Consider the following 20,390-nt stretch of genomic DNA (forward strand, 5'->3'; position numbering starts at 1 on the left):
TTGTACTTTACAATAGATTTTATTTTCTGCATTCAAGATGCATATGCTTTACTGACCTTAACATTTTGTATGTTTTCAAAGGCAAACACAGACAAACTAGAAAAACAACCTACTAGACCTTTCTGTTACTCCAAATACATCAATTCCTCAGGAGGAATACATATACAAAAATATAAAGCAAGGATGTGTAACTATTCATTGAGGAAAGGAACATAACTAATGACTATAACATGAACCTAAGAGTTGAGAGAACAGAGGTATCACAGCTTCTGCAAGTCACCTTGAGGCGTAAGAATACTTGTTGAATATAGTGCTGCATATAGGACACTTTGTTGTTACATGTAGTTGTGAAGTAGGTGACATATTTTTAGGTTTTCATGAACTTCAGTTCATTTAGTACATACTGCAAGTGAAATGCATTGTTAGGCAACAGGAAACTGTCCTTGCAGGCATGATGTCACCATACTACATCAGAAAGATTAACCCAGTGTTAAACTGTTAGGTTAAAAACACCAGTCTTGAAGAATGAGCAACGTATAGCTGTATTTCCTAATTGCAAACCAATCCACAAACCATATCTTGGTTAGAAACCCTCTGTTAATTCCCCATGGGTCTGAATAGGTAATTAGGTACTCAGAACTTTGGGTGATCAGCACTTTGGCAGCACTCCTGTTTCTTGGGAGGCATAGCTCCAAAAACACACCACCCTCTGCCATTAGCCCTTCATATCTTTCCCACCTGTTTGTTCAATGCAGGTGTATTTGCCTTGTACTTACCCACTTGATTGCAGCTGTGGGTTGAGCGAAGATGATGATCTGTTCCTTTTTACAACAAAGGGACTGTTATCTTCTACTATGCAAAGTGTTTTGGGAATACTTACGAGAGTTTTTAATAACAGCAGCTAGAGTAAGTATCATAGTGGAACTACTCACTTTTCCTGCTTATGTAAAGATACTAAAGTCATCTGGAAAATACTGTTCTTACTGTGGGATAAATTACGCAACTCTCGTTTAGCAGTAAATTTTGCCAACTGTGATATATCCCAGTATGTTAGCTACAGTGGGTCTTAAAGATGAGTATACAGGAAAAATTAACCAAAACCCGGGCAGCTATAATAAACAAGAATCCTCATGTGGATTTTCTGACTGAGCAGCACCTTCCCAGATAGAACTGGCAACCATTCAACCTGCTACTGTTGCTGCAAAGAAACCTCTTAGAGCTTAGCTTTTTTTTTTTTTTAAGAATGGATTTTTATTGACTTTCCAGATGACATTATTAATCCACGTAAACAGGATTTTCCCTTTGCACATAATAGAAAGTGTAAACAGAAATTTGAGCATCAGTATATGCTCACTTCTTCAATGGTGACCCAGCACTTGCTTTCTAAAAAAAAGAGTCCTTGTTTTCAGTTTGCAATTCCATTCTGAACCATTTGTAGATACTCCTTGTATAGCTTTTCTTGGGTTTCATAAAGTTTCTTTAGCTTCTTTATTTGTCCTTTGCTGAGTTCTTTGCCTTCTGTATCATGGGTGGGAAATCCCTGAAATATCAAAGGTAAAAAAAAAAAAAAAACAAACAAAAACAAATCTGAGGAGAATATTTAAGATAAATTCTTGGGCTGCTTATAGAATCATGTTTTAGTAAGATGGGGGATAATGTCATAATGATAAGCTGTCAGGATGATGTGCAACCTGACTAATTTTAGTTATCTAGAAGCTTGACAACTATTTGTGTATTTTCCCTTCTTAGTTAATGTAGGGGCAATAGGTGTATTTATTTTCTTTCTTTCTGTCTTGTACTAAGTAAGGGAAGCTTAGAGAGCTAACTTCTCGATGGTTATAGTTAAAAGAATAATGAATAATCCCTGAATGGATGGTTAAGAGAACACTTTTAATCACACCAGCATATTGAATCCAAGGCTTAAAGCAAAAGCAATAAGAGATTTGTGTTCTCAATGGAGCAAGTATGATCAGAGTTTTTACAGACACTCTCCTGGTTTGCAGAGGTATTTTCCAGTATTTACACTCTCCATTCTTACTTGTCCCCAGGGCCTGTATTTGCATGGTGAAGAGGACTGGCAGAAGTAGGAGCAATGTCCCCAACCAAGTGATGAAGAAACAGTGCTCTGTTTTCCAGGTTAACAGCTTTTATCCTCAAGGGGAGCAATCAAGAGCAAGGTTACGGTACAGCCCTTTCAGAGATCTTTTGCAAGGAGAAAGCAAAACACTGGACAGAACCAAAAAGGAATCATAGGATTGTAGAACAGGTTGGAAGGGACCTTAATGATCATCCAGTTCCAACCCCCGTGCCATGGAAGCACAGAACCTTTCTGAAAAACATCAGTTCTGGAAGAACTGGGGAGTTTGTATTTACAAGTGAATTCCTTGCTTTGCAGTAGGGTAACAAATCTGTGAATAGGTATCATACATAGAATCATAGAATAGTTAGGGTTGATACATGTTCCTACCCACAGTTTTGCTCTAAAATGAGAGAGGCCAAAGGAGACCAATGTACAGTGAAAATACCCTTGAAACGATGGCTGGCTAACAGTTAGAGAACCTTGCTCCCCAGAGCAAGGTATGTGCAATAAAAATAATATCACCTTTTCTTTCTCTCCTTCTCTGCTCTTGCTATGTTAAATAGTACTGCCCTGGAAGTTCTGGAACAAGATCAGCTATGTACATATACAATGGAGTATCATAGAATCATAGAACAGTTAGGGCTGGAAAGGACCTCAAGATCATCTAGTTCCAACCCCCCTGCCATGGGCAGGGACACGTATGTTCAACAGGGTAAGGAAACTCTATCTGAAGAAAAGTCTCTTACATTTTCATCAAACATGGAATATTTGTCATGTTCTGATTTAAACATTTCATGTGGTGGAATCTTCATTTTTTCCAGTTTTGCTGCCTGTAATATAGAACATGCATTAATATCACAGCTAATTACTCACAAACTGTCATATACTGTAGACTACAATTTGCAAATAAAAAACCAATTTTATTCATAATTTTTAATCATGTGAAAAGAAACTTTCAGATTTTTGGTGAGGAGCAGCTCACTAAGTCTTAGCTGTGCTTGTCTGGGGGAAAAAGTGTGTTTTAAATCTGTAGAGAACTGCTGCATAAAATAGATGTATTGCAGGAACTCAAAGTAACTTGCTTATATACTCTAAAAATTGCATTTGATTTTTGCTAATTTGGTTCCTTTGTGTTTTAGGTGCCAATACAAAGTGAGTAATTGTTATGGGTAAAGAGTATTCAGCAATTCATTCACTGCAAAGGTAACGAACTTTATCAAGTTTCCTGCTGACAAGCACAGGTTTCTGTGCAGGTCACAGCGCAACTAGGATCCAAGTAATTGCACTGAAATAAACTGAACTTATACTTACCTGTAAACAAGCACATCTCAAAAGCCTTTCCAAGTAATTTATGCCCAAAGCAAGGGAATCACCTTGAAAGCTACTTGCAATTTTTGGATGATAACTACTATTTATCTGGTTTTCTCTCTGTACATGGTGCTCAAAAAGTTTACTTCCTCTTTCAACACAGGAGCACATTTCCTGTCCTGTTAGAGTCATCAGCATGGCAAACAATCTTACAAGTTCATCTCCTCTGGCTGTGTACTCCTCATTCAAAGCCTAAAACCCCTGAGCTATCTCAATTGCAACGGTAGAGATAAAATGTATTTTTACAAAACACTGCATTTCAGAGTTTAATCATATGGAACAACTGGATTCTTAAAGAGAAAACAAAATGTTTCCACACGTACCTACAATACTGGAAAGGGAAGAAAATAATAAACGACACAAGCAAAATATTCTTCAAGAGGCATGCAAGATACTACTTCGGCAATTAAGTAATACCATCTGTAGACCGAAATAAGTGCTACATGTTCTTCTAAGAAGATTTTGCAGCCTTCAGTTGTGTTTTCAGAGATGGCCTCTCTATAATAGGAGCTGAAAATTCAAACCTGAACTGCAAGCCAAAGGTATTCTGAGCAGGAAATTGTAGAAAAAAGAAATAAAAATAAATGGGGGCCCAGTTAAGGCCAGGCAGAGAGCACGTGTTCTAATGTAATCTTTCCTGCATGTGACTTGCTGCTAACGCTTTTCTTCAAAACCAGATTAAAAGGAACTGAGGACTTACTTCCTGCTGTTGTTTTTTCCTGGCTGCTTCTTCTTTCTTCCTTTTTTTCTCTTCTTCAATCTATGAGAGGCAATGTTAATGAGTAAAGGTAACTATTTAATTTGGTTATTTTTTTCAAATCCCAGCCAGCTAGCTCCCCTGGATATCTAATTACAGGCAGAACTGGCAGCATGACCTGCAGCAAAACCACCATGCCTTATAATTAGAATTGTCTGATACTTCCCACTGAACGACTTTGATTTCATTTGCTTTTATTCAGTTAAACCAGTTTTAACTGTCCAGAATGCATTTTGCATGCTAAGTGTATACGTATAAAAGAGTATCTACAAAGCCTGCAAATGAAATGGTCCTGCCATTTCACACGGAAAAATGTTTTGCAAATTAAAGAAAGACCATATTTTGTTGATATTTTAAGCTTTTGACTCAAACTGTGAAGACATTACAGTTTCTCAAGAAGCAGTTGTATCCCTTGATGTTCCTAGGGAAAGAACTATCCAAATTTAGCCAACTTACACAACTTAAAAAAAAAAAATCTCTTGCACTTGATAGGAGAGACCTATTGCTTCTCCAAGAGCTCTTCCAGTACTTAACATAATACTGTTTCCAGGGAAAATGTACTCCAGCTGCAGGTTCCACCCAGCAGCTATATACAAACTGATCTCAAATGCCTTTTTGATGAAAAAATCTAGAATTGGCTGAAACTATATTTTACTTCTTCTTTGTCCAGAAAACATCTTCATAGACAGAGTCTTCTAACATTTCTAGTCAAGATGGAATTTTATAATTTGTTAGAACTGAAAACAGACATACAAAGTGTTACTTTTAAATGTTACAAAGACAAGTTAGGCAGTGCCAAAAGGAGGGTTTCTATACAGACCTTGTGAATGTGAATTAAAATTCACAATCTTTATATAGTAATATGTAAATTCTTCCCCCACACTATGAATCTCACTCATCCATACTCCATTAAATAAGATTGCATTTTGTTCTCACATATCAGATAAACACAGTCTAGTTCTATGGAAAATGTTAACTTGATTTTTACAGACAAAAGAAGTCCAAATCAGCTTCTCATTGGAATTGTTCTTCCAGAGAAGTAAGTCAGTATGTCTGTAATACTCAACATCCCTTAATTATATGAAAATCTTAAACAAACAAAAAGCCTTAGGGGTATTTATTAGGTCCCATATAAAATTTTCAAGAACCTACTGTTTTAAAAATTCTTTTCCTGAATACAGTCAAATTTTAGCATCAATTATATTATTTTCCTTGTTGCTAGCCTTAAGATTTCTTTTCCAAGTTATCAAAGAAATGTAAAAGTATCCATAGCTTACACATTACTTTAAATAACATAGAATGCTTAAACTAATAACCTTTTTCTTTTCTTCTCGTTCTTTCAGTAACACATCTTTATCCACTAATTTAACCACAGTTGGAAGTCCTAGAGAAGACAAAAAACAGGTAAATGGGTTTCCGATGCTTGAACAGTCAAAGATAAGTGTATTTACCCTATAATAGCTGTTTTGGTTTTGCAAGCTGAATGCAAATACAGCTAATTACTCAAAACTGACTAAGAAATTACATGCTGTACAAAAAGATCAGAAAGACTGCAATGTACATTTTTATATTCTATACATATATTCTAATATACAGTTCTATAATACATATTCATACATCAGAAATATGATATGTTGTAGCTTTGCTGTCCTTGAGTTTGTTTGATTACTTCAGATGAGTCTCAACAGGTTGTTTTCCCACTTCTTATGAAAACAGAAAGACTACAGATAGTTGCAAAGTTACAAGACACAATTGGGTACCTTCATGATCTTCAAATCGAACACCAAGTTCGGGAAGGATGTCATCTCGAAGAGCATCACTCAACTGCAGCACTTCGGTTACTGCAGAGCATGAAAAATACTTTTAGTGAAACAGATTTGGTGAAAGTATACTTCGATCATGCTACATAGTTATTTAAATGTAATTAAGAAAGTGCTTCTCTCACACAGGCCAGAGAAAGGTCTCCTGTTTTAAGGTGATAAACCTTTTAAGTAAGTTCTGCCTTCTTTCAGCTACACAGAGAAGAAGCATGTTTCTTTGCAGGGACTTGAAATTCATAAATTTCTTCCAAGATTGAAATTCATAAATTTCTTCCAAGATTGAAAGACCTCATTGTTCCTCAAGGGGAACAGAAAGAAAATCCAAGGCAAATCAGAAATGATGCAACAATTCTGCCATATTCCATAAGACTCAGGAAGATCCTAATGGTTGCTGTAAGATTTCCAAAAAGAAGGGTGAAGAGCCCTATTTTAGAAAAATCACAAATGAACATACCCCGTGCTGCATCCAACAGTGCCTTCAAAGGACTATGATTTTGTTGGTCTGATATCTATACATTTGTCAGAGCAACTGTAATCCAAACACCCTCTGTTTCTACAGGTAGTTATCTTTACCACCTTGTCTGACCAAGCTGTTCTGTTTTTTTCAAGCAAGCTAGTTGCATCAGAACAGAGAACTTAGATTTGGCTTTCTGGATGGTAATTTTTTTTTGCAAGCGTATCAAAGAGAAAGGAGTTAAGAATTCAAAATTTAGCTGAAATAGATGCTATCAGGTCTTAAAAGGAAAATAAATCTTCATACATGATACTTAATTGGATCAGAAATTGTATCAGCCAGGAAGCAGCAGAACATTTAAAGAGGAACTAAATACATTGAGAAGACCCCAGTATATTGCTGAGTGAACTTAATGCAGTGGCATTTTTTATAGACACTCTTGTATCTATGAGGAAACACCAAGTGTGACAAAATAGATACTTGGATTAGATGACACCATGTGTTTATAATAAACAAATGTTCTCCCTTTCAGCAACTCTCACCTGGTTAAACCTAAGTCATAATAGGGTCTCAAAGGTAATAATTCTGGCAGCAGAGGCTACCATCCAGACACTGTACCAAACACTGCACATATCAGTGCAGATACAAGGACAATCCCTGAGCCTTGGTCTCTTTCACAATTCTCAGAGCCTCAGAGCACTGAACAGTGAAGAGAGCACCAACTATCCTAATACTGGAAGAAGTAACACCCACCCTATTTCACTGCATACTAGTGTTCTGCAACTCTCCCTTTGTATAGGAAAGCACTGCAGTTTTTAGGTCTTCTGTTTGCTGTGAACTAAGTCATTATTTTTCTGATCCAGAGCAGTTATACACAGTGAGCCATATTCATGTTTGATGCAACTCTAAATAAGCCATTAAGATAAACAAGGCATAAGATTACCTCACTGGCTGTTAACATTAAAGGCATTTTCTTTAATCTAGGCAAAGGAATTATGCATACCATATCAAGAATGTATCAGATACTTCTACTGCTTATTCAGTAAAACAGCATCTGCTCAGTTACAAATATTTACTTATCTGAGATCATGAATAATTTAAAGTTCATGAAGAAGAAATCCACCAAAGTAGAGAATAAGGAGAAATGTATAACAAAACAGGTATTATTTATGAAAGGACACATCCTCTGCTCAATCCTCTGTCATCCAGAGGAGTCAGCACTGTGCTTCTCAGGGCTGAAATGTACCGGTTCCTTGCATGTGGCGCCTCCAAAGCAAAGATGCTTAGGGATTTACTCTGGAGGTAAGGACTTGTTTATGAGCTGCCATTAACATGTAAGCCATCATCCTCACTGAGGACAGTGGTCAAGAAAGCAGCTGGCTAGTGCCTTATCACCAGTACCCAGGAACACCTGGCAGCTAGGCACGACTTGAGCCTGTGACTAATTCACATTTTCTGTGAATTTCAAGACAAAGTGTCTTGGATGTGCAACAGATGTGTTGTTGTGAACAGGAACACTGTGATGGGGAGGAAAAGGAGGAGCTTAAAAAGCATCTTGAGAATGCTGCATGTTAAGACTGGCAGAAAAAGGCAAGAGCAGGCATGTTACAATGATCAAGTTTGTCTCAGTTCTGGTCAACTCATGATATATTAGGAAGTGGGCAGCAGGTTTCTCACTGTGTCCCAGAAGCAGCAGCAACACCCATGGCAGGAAATGAAGATGCAGGCAGAGTTAGCTCATGGACACCTTTAGCACAGGGTGCTCAATTTAAGCAGATGTCCAGAGGTGAGTAACCAAAAACTGGAGACTTGCTCCTGTTTGAATACCTGAATAACAATCTGTTGCTAATGAGAATTCTTCCCAAGGACTGGGGCTGTAGTAGAGCACAGATCTGCTCCACTGTGCATCCTTGCACAGACAACTATGTGGGGTCTTTGCAACTGGTCAAGTACTCAAGTAAAACAGCAAGATGCGCAGTATTGAGATGCTCTGGCCAACCTATCACTGACATCTTTTGCAGAGGTTTTCTGCATTTCTTTCCCTTGTACAGCTAGCACAGTGTTTTCCTTGTTCTGTTTACCATCATTGCTAGATACATTCACAGATCAAGACACAACCGCAAAATGATCAGTGCAGGTCTCCAGTCTGAATACTAATAAGCTTATAAAATAGAGAATTAATTTTTACTAATATGTTTGAAAGTTAGCCAATCTGAATGACAGTACATTTCTTATAGAGTATATACATTTTGATTTTTACAAGACCTCCATAGTTTTACAAATGGCTATTCTGTGACATCTTTTGTAAATACAGGTGTATGTTTAAAAGTTATATGTATATGGATGGGAGCATTTGTATTACTCTGCAGGTTTTACAGAAGCAACATACTTTTTATTTAATCTTTAAGAATACTTGAAGCAATACAGATCATGTTAATTAATATTAATTATTATTAATAATTAATTTATTAATTATTGCCAGCATCGGGCTACGATGGGGAAACTCCCTTCACTTACAACCATGTAGAGACAACATCCCCAGACATTAATCAGTAATTTTTACAGTAATTTAATACTTCCTGCAAGCAAGAGTTTAATGGGTACAGGGAAACAACGTAGTACGTCAGTGCAGGTCCTGCCAACCACCACTCAGCTTCCATGTACCAGCTAGTTTAATGAAAGATGCTCCCTGGTCAAACTGCAGAGTTCTCCTTACCCCAACCAAATAACAACTATATCCAGCTTTATTCTTACTGCCCAATTTATTTCAGGTAAAAAAAAAAAAATCAATACCTTCCAAGTAAGAAAGTCAAATGCCAGTAAGCAGTCTAGCACTAAGTACGTTCTAAAAATAAGCTACAAGAAGCCCCATGATATTTAAACCTTACCACTGTTAATAGTGAGCATCAGTTTAGCTCAACCATCAGAAAGCAAATGGGAAAAAAAGCCTCATATAAAATGAGAATTTACATTAAATACTGAAAAGACCAAAGATCTCATTTTTGGCTGAAGATATACACATAAACTTCTTGAATTAATTCAAGTTACAGAAAACATATGCTGTTGGAACTAATAAGCATATTCCTCAGCATCAATTAGGCCTACAGGTGTTTGAGAGTAATAGCAGAGTAGTCACATTAACAAATACAGCTTTGTGCTTTTAGGGTAAACTCATTTGCCCTCAGAAGAACTCAAAACAGTAGCAGAATTAGAATTCAGAATCTGCCAACTGAACAGGTGATCAAGCAGACACTGCAAATAATTTTAGATTTCTGTATAATATTGTAGGTGTTTTATATATTAAAAATGCCCTATTTTGCCTTCAAGTACAAATATCAGTGTAAAAGGAGTTTAAGAAAAAAAGAATCCAGTACATATTGAAGACATGAAAAATTCCACAGGCAATAGCAGAAAATAGCAAGAGCTCCATTAGGAACTAATCAACTAGTAAAAAGACGAAAGAAGGCTTAATGGAACAACCTCTTTAACCCTATATAGTTCTGCTGCCAACACACACAGTATGATCAAAGCTCTTCAGAGGGGAAAAAAAGCTCCCAAAACAACTTCTAGCAAACTCCCAGATGTATACTCCAAAGAGAGCATTCAGTTACCATCAGGAGAGCTACTATTCCAACTGTGCTAGCAAATGAGAAGGTACATCTCAGGCTATTTAAACACAGACAGTATCACTGTGCAGCAATCTACATTTTCAAGAGAAAGCAAGCTCCCTGGGGGAAGAGATCATTGGTACTTTCATACCTAGAAAGCAGGGAGTAACCTAATCTAAAGAAACAACAGCTAGTCCTGTCATTCCTGAACTTTCAGATTCTTTAGGAAATTAAAAGAAAATTAGTTTAGCAGGCTGTAAAGGATTCCCAAATTAAAGAGACAGTTAGCAGAGATGCAAATATTCAAATCACCTCTGATTTAAAGATCTCTAAGCAAAGATACTGTATCATCTGGCTCACCATCCCCCCCCCCCCCCAAGTTTGATTCCTGCAACTTCCAAGTCTCATGTACAACAACACAGGAAAAAGTGAATTTTCACCTTTCTTCTCTCTGGCAATTTGTCGCACTCCTTCTCTGAACTCAGAAAGAACTTGTAGGTATGGCATCACTGTAGCTTCAATCTGCAGGATAATTATTTCTACAGTTAGATAATCATCATTTAGATATAAACATGTTCTTACGCACTTTATGTGCTGTGGGATGGAATTTGACTCTCAGGTAGATCTGTATCAATACAAATTGTCATTGCTCTATTGATGTCAAAGGATAGACGATAATTTGCATTAGCTGTCAATTTTCATTTTGTGCAGATAATATCAACTTGTGAAGTTCTGCCTCTCCCCATTCCTTTTTCCTTTCCTTTCAGTTATAGATACATCCATTCCACAGGGTTATGCTGCAGACTAGCTAACTATAATGCAGTACAGGGATAAAACCAGCACCCAAATTTACCCTTCATGTTCTATCTTTCTTGGGCCCAGCTGCTTATCAGAAATAATACCAGGTGAAACTGATGTTAGAGCTTACTTTCATTAGAACATAGATCTGTTCATCAGATGTTAGCTTATGCTAATTGTATTTATTTCCAATACAGTATGGTTGTCTGTCTCTCCTTGACAAAAAGCAGGGAGAAATTACTGTTGAATTATTTCAGGTGTAAGCAAATGCTGGTCATGAAAAGCAAAAATACCCCAAACAAACAACCAAGTCCTGAGAATCCTGCTCTCAATGGTAGTGAACAGCAACACAAGCAGATAGTGAAGAGCAGCGAACCATTATAAAAACAGCTACTGCTCAGTACTGTCCGGCAACACTTCTCTGGAGTCCTATAAGAAGCCAGGCACCCAGTGAACTGCTCAATTTTAAAGTTTCATTTCTTTGGAGGGTAAGGGAAGAGTGAGAAAAAAAGAAATGCACACTTTTGTTTCCCCCTACTGTTTCCACTTGTCTTTCCCATCTGTTAAATCTCCATAACAAATTTATGTGCAACTAACAGACCGGATAATCCATTATGCTCTAAAACTGCCCGTATCAAATGGAGCTGAGGGACTCTCCGAAAACTTTTCACAAATGTGAGTACTATGCAATCAGCTTCACGACTGGACGCACTGCTGACAAGTTTGGCAGAAGGAAGAGACTCTGGAAAGTGAGTAGCAGTTGTATCTCCACTACATCCTCTACACTGAAACTAGCTTAACATGCAGATCAGGTGGTGTCAGGAAGGCATGCACTGTCACTACTCTCATCAGCCATTCAAACATGAAAGGCTTGTATTTCCAGAATAACTAACTTGGCAGCAATGCTTAATTCATTTGGAAAATGAGACTATGGAACCTAAGGCTTCCTGACTTCAAATCTCTTCTATCCTCTTTCAAGTAAATTACTGAACCATGGTAATTAAGCTAGTTGTTCTTTCAGAGCTTTTGAAGAGGATTATGCCTTTTTCTGGAGATAATGACTGCATTGGTTTCTTCATCTCCAATTTAGACAAAGAAATGATAGGCCTGATCCACAGCCTTCTGTAATTAATAAGTTTTTCAACCTTGAATGATCACTTCGTAAATTTTGCTAAGAAAAATATATATCTGCATGGAAGATGAAAAGAGGGTATAATATTTAATGACACAGCCAAAATATCTGTGATATTATGCATCTTTAAATTGTAATGTTTAAAACCGGTAATGACCTAGTTGCTAAAAACAGAAGTTTCTTCTGTGTAATATGTGTTAGCGTAAGATTCTTCTGACTCTACTGCCCTTGGCCACATTATTTTAAAGAAGTGAAGGAACTTAGCTTCTTGTTCCAAGCTAATGCCAGTCATTCCATTGCCAATCTGTTGTAAACACTACCTGAACGAAGTGCTAAATATAATTTTCATTTTCCCTAAAAAGCTAAGTGTTAAGGTGCTGCCTTTCTTCTGAAATTCAAAATAATTTGGAGCCAAATTACAATTCACTATTGAGGGGGTTTGGTATGCAATACTGTGCATCTTCCTTATTATCCTTGTTATAATCATTACTGGAGATTTCCACAGCACAGCAATGTAAGCATTTGCATGGGCAAATATCAATTGAGTATTTATTAATTTTCTTCAACCACAAGCAAGCTTTCGTCTTCCTTTGATGAATAAAAAGCTTAGCTTTTTTGTTACACCACAGATGTTTTAATTATTCCTTCTAAAGAGGAACTGATATGGTCACATATTTGTATTCAGAAAAATCCTGGAAAAAGCACTGATTTGTTCATGTCAAAATTTTTCATACGAACAAAGAGAAGCAAGTTGATAGCTTTCATATGGAGTTATTTCTCCTGCCTGCACCACAAAACATTACTATTATTACAGTGCCCATCAGCACTTTAATCAGATATCTTCCAAGTATTTCCAAAACAATTCTGCACCAGTGGAACTGTGGGTGACTGTGGGGTGACCAAAGCAAAACAGCCTTCAAAAGCCAGGTACAAACTGTGGCTACAAATAAGATCAGAGAGATTGAAACGCGGATATAACTCCAGCCGCCTCCAGGCTGGTTTTTGGTGTACCACAAGGAAGTTTAATCAGTGTAATTATATTTTTGAAACTACTTAACATACAAATGCTTGTAATGAGTCTTTAGACTAGTATGTGCTGTCTGTAGTTCACATGTGGTTTCTTAAACAGACTCATAATTCAGAAGACAAGATAATTCTTCTTCTGGTTGCTATACAATTTGTCTGTCATTAAGTCAAACCTATAAAAAACTCAAGTCTCATAAAAGAAAAATCCTACTTCCTAAGCCAATTAGTTACTTCAGAGTCAAATGTTACAAGCAGAAAGAATGCAATTCAGCTACATATAAGTAATGTCATCACCTTATCTAATCTAGTTTTCAAAGGACACAGAGTAATTTTGTATAGTGTATTTTGTCCTTCACTTACATTTATGTTTTGACTATTTCCTCCAACAGGAAAACCAATTGCATCATCACTTTCTATGGCACCAAAAATCTGGTCAAATAGAAAAAAAAAATAAAAGGTTGTATACATCAAGTCACAGGTATGTGAAAACTAAGCAAAATCACATGTATTAAGGTTTTGAAGCCACCTAGTTCTCATTTAACCCACAATTTACTGCTCTAATAAGATGATGTTTTGGGTTTTAATTGATACAGCATACTAAGCATTGGCTTTCAGATTTAGCTTTAAAGCAGTAAGATTTGACATTCTGACTTCATATTTTTTATACTACCTAATTTTCCTTGCACATATTAGGGGCTCTCTGCTGTTCAACAAAACATTAGCTGAAATTATAATGTAGCACAAAGGACTCCAAATTGTTCTGGCTGCAGTACACACTGCAGTTTTGGGTTGTCTTGGTTGGGGGTGGGAGAGGGAATTTGGAAGATCTCTATTTTCCTACAAGGCTTAAACAAAGACTGTACAGATCCCTCCATACTTGGAAAACATAACAGTTACAACTGCACAGTGCAATAGCAACATTGCCACTTGCTATTACATACCTTTAGCATTTGAGTGAGATAGGAACTGATGCTTTCTAGAAGAAGTCTGTTTGGCATTTGTCTGGAAGATTTCTTTGCAGCAATATAGGAGTTACTCTGACTGACTAATGAACGCATTTCTTCTAAGACAGAGCGAGTGTCAATATTGTCACACAGTGCTTCATGAATTGCTGCCTTCTTGTCGTAAAAACTAAGAACAAAAAAAAAAAATCTTTTTTTACTATTAATGTCAAAAGTAACTACAACCTACTCTGAAGAATCTCTATTAGAAAAGTAAGAGGACTTAAAAGTGAGATAATCTTTTGTCGGTCACAGTTTGTATTTTAAGGAAAAACAGATGAGTGACAAAAAAAAGGCATTAATACAACACTGCTGTTTTGCTGCTATGGTCAAAGGCAGGCAGGATACTCTCACTGGCAACAACTATCCAAACAAATTATATCAAACACTTTTTTAGCAACTGATCTTTTCATACCTTTTTTTTTAAGCAGTATAAATTGCCTATTTAGTACCTTCTTGTGCCCTTTTTTGTTTTATAGTATTGCTCTCCTACACTTATGTACCAGCCAAGTACTCTATTTAGTACCTTTCCAGTAAGAAGCAGCGATTTGGAAGTTAACTTACCACAAAGTGAAGAGTTATGAAGCTGTTACAAGCATACAAAGAATAAATTCATGCAAACATTTGTAATGTTAATGAATAGGCATAATAGGTAATATGGTATGGTAGGCACCATTTCATTACACAAGGGGTACTACTGTTTCAAAAAACACACTTTTTCCAGATAAAAGGAATGAGAAGTGGTAAAGAGACAAAAACAAGTATCTATGAAGCACATCTTCTATTCCTCACACTTTTTTGTTCCTTCCTTTTGCCTTCTCTATTACTTACTGTCATCCCCCTTTTTTTTTAAAGTGGGCTCTCTCCACCAACCTCAAGTTGAAGATGAAATTTTCAGAGGACATCATTAAATAGAAGCATCTGCACTTGGTCCTTCAATAGTCAACATCTCTGTCCACAGTGAACTGAACTAGGAACAATTTTAATACTGCATCATAAGATTAAATTTCACACATAAAAAAATCATATAGGATGCTGTTCATATTACAAATAATAGTAATTTTGTTATCAAAGTAAAAAACTGCAGTATTGATATGATCATCTCTCTCAAGAACATGTTTTCAGACATTGGCACTGATCTTTTGTGCTTTTAGTTAGGTCATTTAGCTTCCATTTGCCTCAGATTGCTCATTGCACTTTGAAATATGTAATACTATTTTTGCAGTTGTAACACTGTGAATTATCAGTTACTTCTCACAGAGGACAGCACTACAAACAGTGAAGAAAATGATAGCTATCTAACAAAAAAGTTCTCTTTCCCTTCACAAACAGGGTGATGAGTCATGCCAGTGTACCTAACGTAAATGAAAGGGAAATTAACCATTTCAGCTATACTTCATAAAGCTGTTGCAAGGTTAAAGCCACTTGCTTGTATAGAGTTCGGGTACTCAATGGAAATGCTACAGACTTGTAAACACCACTATATACACAGTAAGTCATTTTATAAGGAAAAAACCCAACAAAACATGTAGCTACATGATGGCTGTTTGCAGAGAAGTAGGGATGCTCCACTCACTTTCTGTTCAGCTCTGCTTCCTGATTTTCCCATTTCTGAAACTGGCCTGTCACATCAGTGGGAGCTCGAAGAATATCCTTCACATTCAAAAAGAACTCCTATAAAAAAAGAATATAGCTAAAAATTGGTTTAAATTAGATATAAGCAGTATTTACTAAGAACAGGCATTATTTCTTAATTAGACTCTGAAAGTTTACGGTTTCAACACTGTTTCAGCCAAGATCTACTGAATGCTTGCCAAAACAAGGTAACCCACACATCTTGCATAATTTTGAAAATCACAGCTGTACTGTAATTCAGTTCTATCTCATGGCTCTGCTACTGCCTGATACACTATGATACTCTAACACCACGCTGCTCAAATACAATACCATTTTTAAAAAGTTCAGGCAATAATTATTAAGGCAGATTTTTAAGTGTGTTGCTAGTAATGGAAGCGGAAGAATAAAAATAGCTTTATAGTGAGGACTTATTTTATGTGGTCATCCAGCTTGGTGAAAAGTCATGTTCACTTATTCTGTGGCCCACACCAAGCATTTTATGTAAAAAGCAGAACAACTTCAGCTGGAGAGACAAAGATTAACCATCTTACAATGCTGTACAGCCTCCCTGAGGGAAATTTGGGTTTAAATCATGGATCCAAACTAAGCAGGACAAGGAACTGTGCCTGGCCCTTCACATATGCCCACAAGGCACAGAGGCAAATGCTTGATATATGTGGTGAGAAGACAAGGTAGGAATGATACTCCCTCTTCCCCTTTAGATACCTTTGTGTAAAGTCTGATCTGGTAGACATGTTATGAGAGTGTCTGTTGGAATCAGTCCCATAAGCAAGCTGAACTGAGAAACTAATCTTATGTGTAAGTGCCAAGCTGCTCAGAGATATCAAAACTTGGAGAGAGCACCCATCTGCAGACAAATGTAATTGTCTGTGGAATTTACATATCTCAAATGTTCAAAGACAGCTACACAAACACTATGACATCCCACCTGACGAATGCAGAAGGCAAACTCAAGTCTGTGGATATGTCCTATATATTCTTGGGTTTTATCCCATGACACACATATAAAAACACAAAGCTTAAAGAGCTGGAGAAGGAACAGAAAACTTACTTACATTCATAAACTTTTCATACTGAATAGCTGACTCCATGGTATTATTTGAATAATCCAGTGTATCCTTCCAAGAGTGCATGAGGAAAGCCAACCGTAACTGTCGTGCTATTAGGAGTTTCAAAAATGTGCAAGGAAAATAATCATAATCCAAATCATTTTTATGGCCTCCAATACTGCAGTAGCTAAGAACATAGATTTTAATATTCTTACTATTAACACATCTAGCAAAAATGCAAGAACACTATAATCCATAATGATAATACTGACAAGGAACAGAAGAACAAGAAAGCTGTTCTAAAGTTAGTGAAGAACACAGACACCTGAAATTAGGCTGAATAACAAAATTACCATTCACCACTCAAAGTACAGCAAAAGCATTCACATTCCAAAGTAATTTTTACCTGTATGTTTCTTCAGTGCATCTTTAATGGCAATGAAATTCTTCAAAGATTTGGACATTTTACAGCCAGCAATTGTTAAGTGGCCAGTATGCAGAAAATACCGAACCCAGTGATCATTTTCAAAGTATGCCTGCAGCAGAAACAAAAAAGCCCAAAGACCCAATACTGTTTACATATATACCATGAAGTAAGAGAATTTAAGAATAAAATCCTAAGAAAAGTTATGCTTACACAAAACACACAACATTTAAAAAAATAATTGATGGATTTGTCTAAATTGCAGTCAAAGCAAAGCACGTCACTTTTTCACAGCAGAAACTGAAGGCCAGTTCATTCACCTCAGACTGTGCCAGTTCATTGTCATGGTGGGGAAATCGGAGATCAAACCCTCCTCCATGAATATCCATTGACTCTCCTAGAATGGATCCAGCCATTGCAGAACATTCAATGTGCCAACCTGGACGACCCTATTAAGAAAAAGACATTACTTGGCTATTAGTTAATGATCTTCCTCTCCTGCCTATCATTCTCTCATTGGTCTGTGCCTAAGCATTGACATACCTGAAGAAAAGAGATGCAGTGTTAACAAGAAAAAAAGATTCTCAGTTTCAGCTTCATAAAAGTTTACTGTTTGATTTAAAGATCAAACATGGCATATACAGCTGTGATGCTTTGATTATTCTGCTTATCATTCTTTTTAAAAATACATTAATACGTTTGATCACAAGGGAAAAAGGATATAGACATTACTGCAGATAAAGCCTTTAGATAAACAGGATAAATGACCAGGAACAGCCATCATAAGCCTCCATGAAGACTTCTGTTTAAAAAGTATCAGACTGATACACATTCTAAATTATTAAATGAACATAGCAACAGAATCTACAATTGCATATAAGATCCCCATGATCTATACATTATGAGGTTAGGCAAGGTATTTGTGTAACATGCTATTTAATAAGGTGCAGAAGAACTAAATCCTGATTATAATGCCCTTACCTTTCCCCATGGAGAGTCCCATGAGGGTTCTCCAGGCTTGGAGGATTTCCACAAAGCAAAGTCATTTGGAGAATGCTTCTCACTTAAGCTATCAGGTGAGATACTCAGGTCACCTTCCAAAAGAGAAAATGTAAATAAATAAATCTTATTTTAACACCAGCATTACTGATTTTTGGCCTTCCTGTACCTCACATTAAGTGAAAGAAATTAAAAAAGAAAAGAAAAATAATCAGCCCTGAAAAATCCTCATAATCACCCTTAATACTCCTTTTGGGGTTTGATTAATTGTTTTGTTGACAGGAAATCTGACAAGTCAGATGCAGTGTTTCCTAAGTTTTGACTTGAGGTTCTAAGTAATGACATGAGATTCATCTATACATTCTGTCTGCAGGCACAATTCCAATATTGCAGTTACAGAAAAAGAAATACAGAAACAAAACCCCTTATAGCCAAGTCAGAACATGGAATCAATTCACTCTAAAGTCAGAAGGATCCAAATTAAGACTAGGACACACACAACATGATCATAGCATATTTTTCTTGCACCCCTAATCTCAGTTGCTGCACAGAAAGGTTATGTTTACTGTTTTGTTACCATCATAGATGTGTTAGGTATTATTTGTTAGTTTTTATCAGCATAAGGTGACACTCTCATTATAACATCTGTAAAACACAGAATTTACCATTTCTGCAGTACTATCCCAAGACTAAAAGTGGTTAACAATACCACCTAATCAAAGACAGATTAAAGACAAGACTGTTGAGGTTTAACCTGTAAATTAATTCTGATGTACAAGTTGAGATATCTGCCATCTCAATTGTTTAGAATATCTAACATCATGCACTTTAATAGTATTGTGCTTTTATTTAAGTGCAATTTCAAAGCTTAGCATTTATGTTGCCTTAAATAGTCAAAATGACATTATCTATCTGTCAGGATAAGGACAATCATTACAAATGAGTCAAAGCAACTAATCTGACAAGCACTAACTTGACATATGCATACTTTTGGTTAGTTACATTAATCACGCAGCACTGGTTCCTATTTGCAAAAGGACACAACAATTCAACAAAAAGTGACTGGTTATGTGGTGGAAATGATACATTCGTATTACCATAAAGATGGTGGGTTTAAGCTAGCACCTTTTGTTTCACATGGAAGGTTTCAGCTATAAGGGTTTGAATTATGAAGAAAAAAAAATCCTACCCAATTTAATCTGCATTTCTCGGATATTGCTAGTTTCACCTGGCATAAGTGCCCTAATTTTCCCTTGTATGAGTGTTATACTAAAACCTTTTAATGTTTTTCTGGTAGAATTTGTGGATGATTCGCTACTAAAACCTTACAACCTTAGAAGCAGATAACTAGTGAGTCTGGTTTAAGCATTTTAAGCTACTCCTCTGCTACGGCTCAACATAAAAAAAAGTAAATTAAAAAAATCTCCGTATTTGGATTTAGTTCAACACAGCAATATTTACAAAGTAAAAAGAGTTCTGTTAGGAAAGAGGAACCCAAATATTTGTCATGAAAGAACTACAGCCTTAAGTGGAGAGCTTTCACTTGGTATGTGGAAGACCCAGCTTTAAGTCTGCTCCTCCTGCTTTGAACCAGATGAACAGCCAAGTAACTGGACTATAGTCAAATGACTGAGTTATTCACAATTCTGACCAAAAGAAAAAACAACCAACAAAGAAAATCAACTCAAAACCATCCTATAATGAATAATGTTTCTTGGTATTTTCCAGTTAAAAACTTCCAAGAAAGCACTAGCCCAAACTACTACACTTCAGAAAAGAAATCTATGGGTAAAGGAAGTGCAGCAAGTAAGCCAACTCTGACAGTAATTTTGATCTACATGTCAGTGAAATCAATTGAAGAGATCAACACAACAACAGTTTGTTCAGCAAATGTTATTTCCCCATTTTTACCTTCACCCTCTTGAAGAGCTTTTTGATCACCTACAGCTTCAGGAACCAACTTAGCATAGGAGTGTTTTTCACTGGAATCAAACTTCACAGTATCAAAGTATACAGATCCATTGGACACATACCTGAAAAGTTAAAGATTATTATTTAAGCTAACTTTCTACCAATACTTAACTGAATTTTATCCCAGAAATCACTGTGTTAAACTTGCGTTCTCTAGTGAAACCACACACAGTATGGTACTGCTCAGTACTCTACAGATAAATTAGGTGAGCCTAAGTTTTAAGGCCTTACCATAAAGACTTTAGACAGATCATCAAAAGTCATA

General features: G+C 36.5%; 1 protein-coding gene across 3 annotated transcripts in view; it reads right to left on the reverse strand.

Annotated features, from left to right (window-relative positions):
* The window catches only part of CARS1 (cysteinyl-tRNA synthetase 1), a 35,708-nt gene continuing 15,318 nt past the window's right edge, over positions 1-20,390 (reverse strand). For all 3 annotated transcript variants that reach the window (XM_065682803.1, XM_065682804.1, XM_065682801.1), the window contains 14 exons: positions 20,066-20,187; positions 18,137-18,249; positions 17,476-17,604; positions 17,138-17,267; positions 16,738-16,841; positions 15,621-15,718; positions 13,985-14,174; positions 13,404-13,472; positions 10,528-10,609; positions 5,966-6,046; positions 5,522-5,589; positions 4,149-4,208; positions 2,827-2,910; positions 1-1,540 (listed from right to left, as the gene is read on the reverse strand). In XM_065682803.1, coding sequence (XP_065538875.1) covers positions 1,406-1,540; positions 2,827-2,910; positions 4,149-4,208; positions 5,522-5,589; positions 5,966-6,046; positions 10,528-10,609; positions 13,404-13,472; positions 13,985-14,174; positions 15,621-15,718; positions 16,738-16,841; positions 17,138-17,267; positions 17,476-17,604; positions 18,137-18,249; positions 20,066-20,187 — 1,465 coding nt within the window. In that variant the 3' untranslated portion in view covers positions 1-1,405. The remainder of the gene's footprint in view (positions 1,541-2,826; positions 2,911-4,148; positions 4,209-5,521; positions 5,590-5,965; positions 6,047-10,527; positions 10,610-13,403; positions 13,473-13,984; positions 14,175-15,620; positions 15,719-16,737; positions 16,842-17,137; positions 17,268-17,475; positions 17,605-18,136; positions 18,250-20,065; positions 20,188-20,390) is intronic.

The sequence above is a fragment of the Lathamus discolor genome, chromosome 6 (genome assembly GCF_037157495.1).
Source record: "Lathamus discolor isolate bLatDis1 chromosome 6, bLatDis1.hap1, whole genome shotgun sequence".
In the NCBI taxonomy this organism is placed as follows: Eukaryota; Metazoa; Chordata; class Aves; order Psittaciformes; family Psittacidae; genus Lathamus; species Lathamus discolor.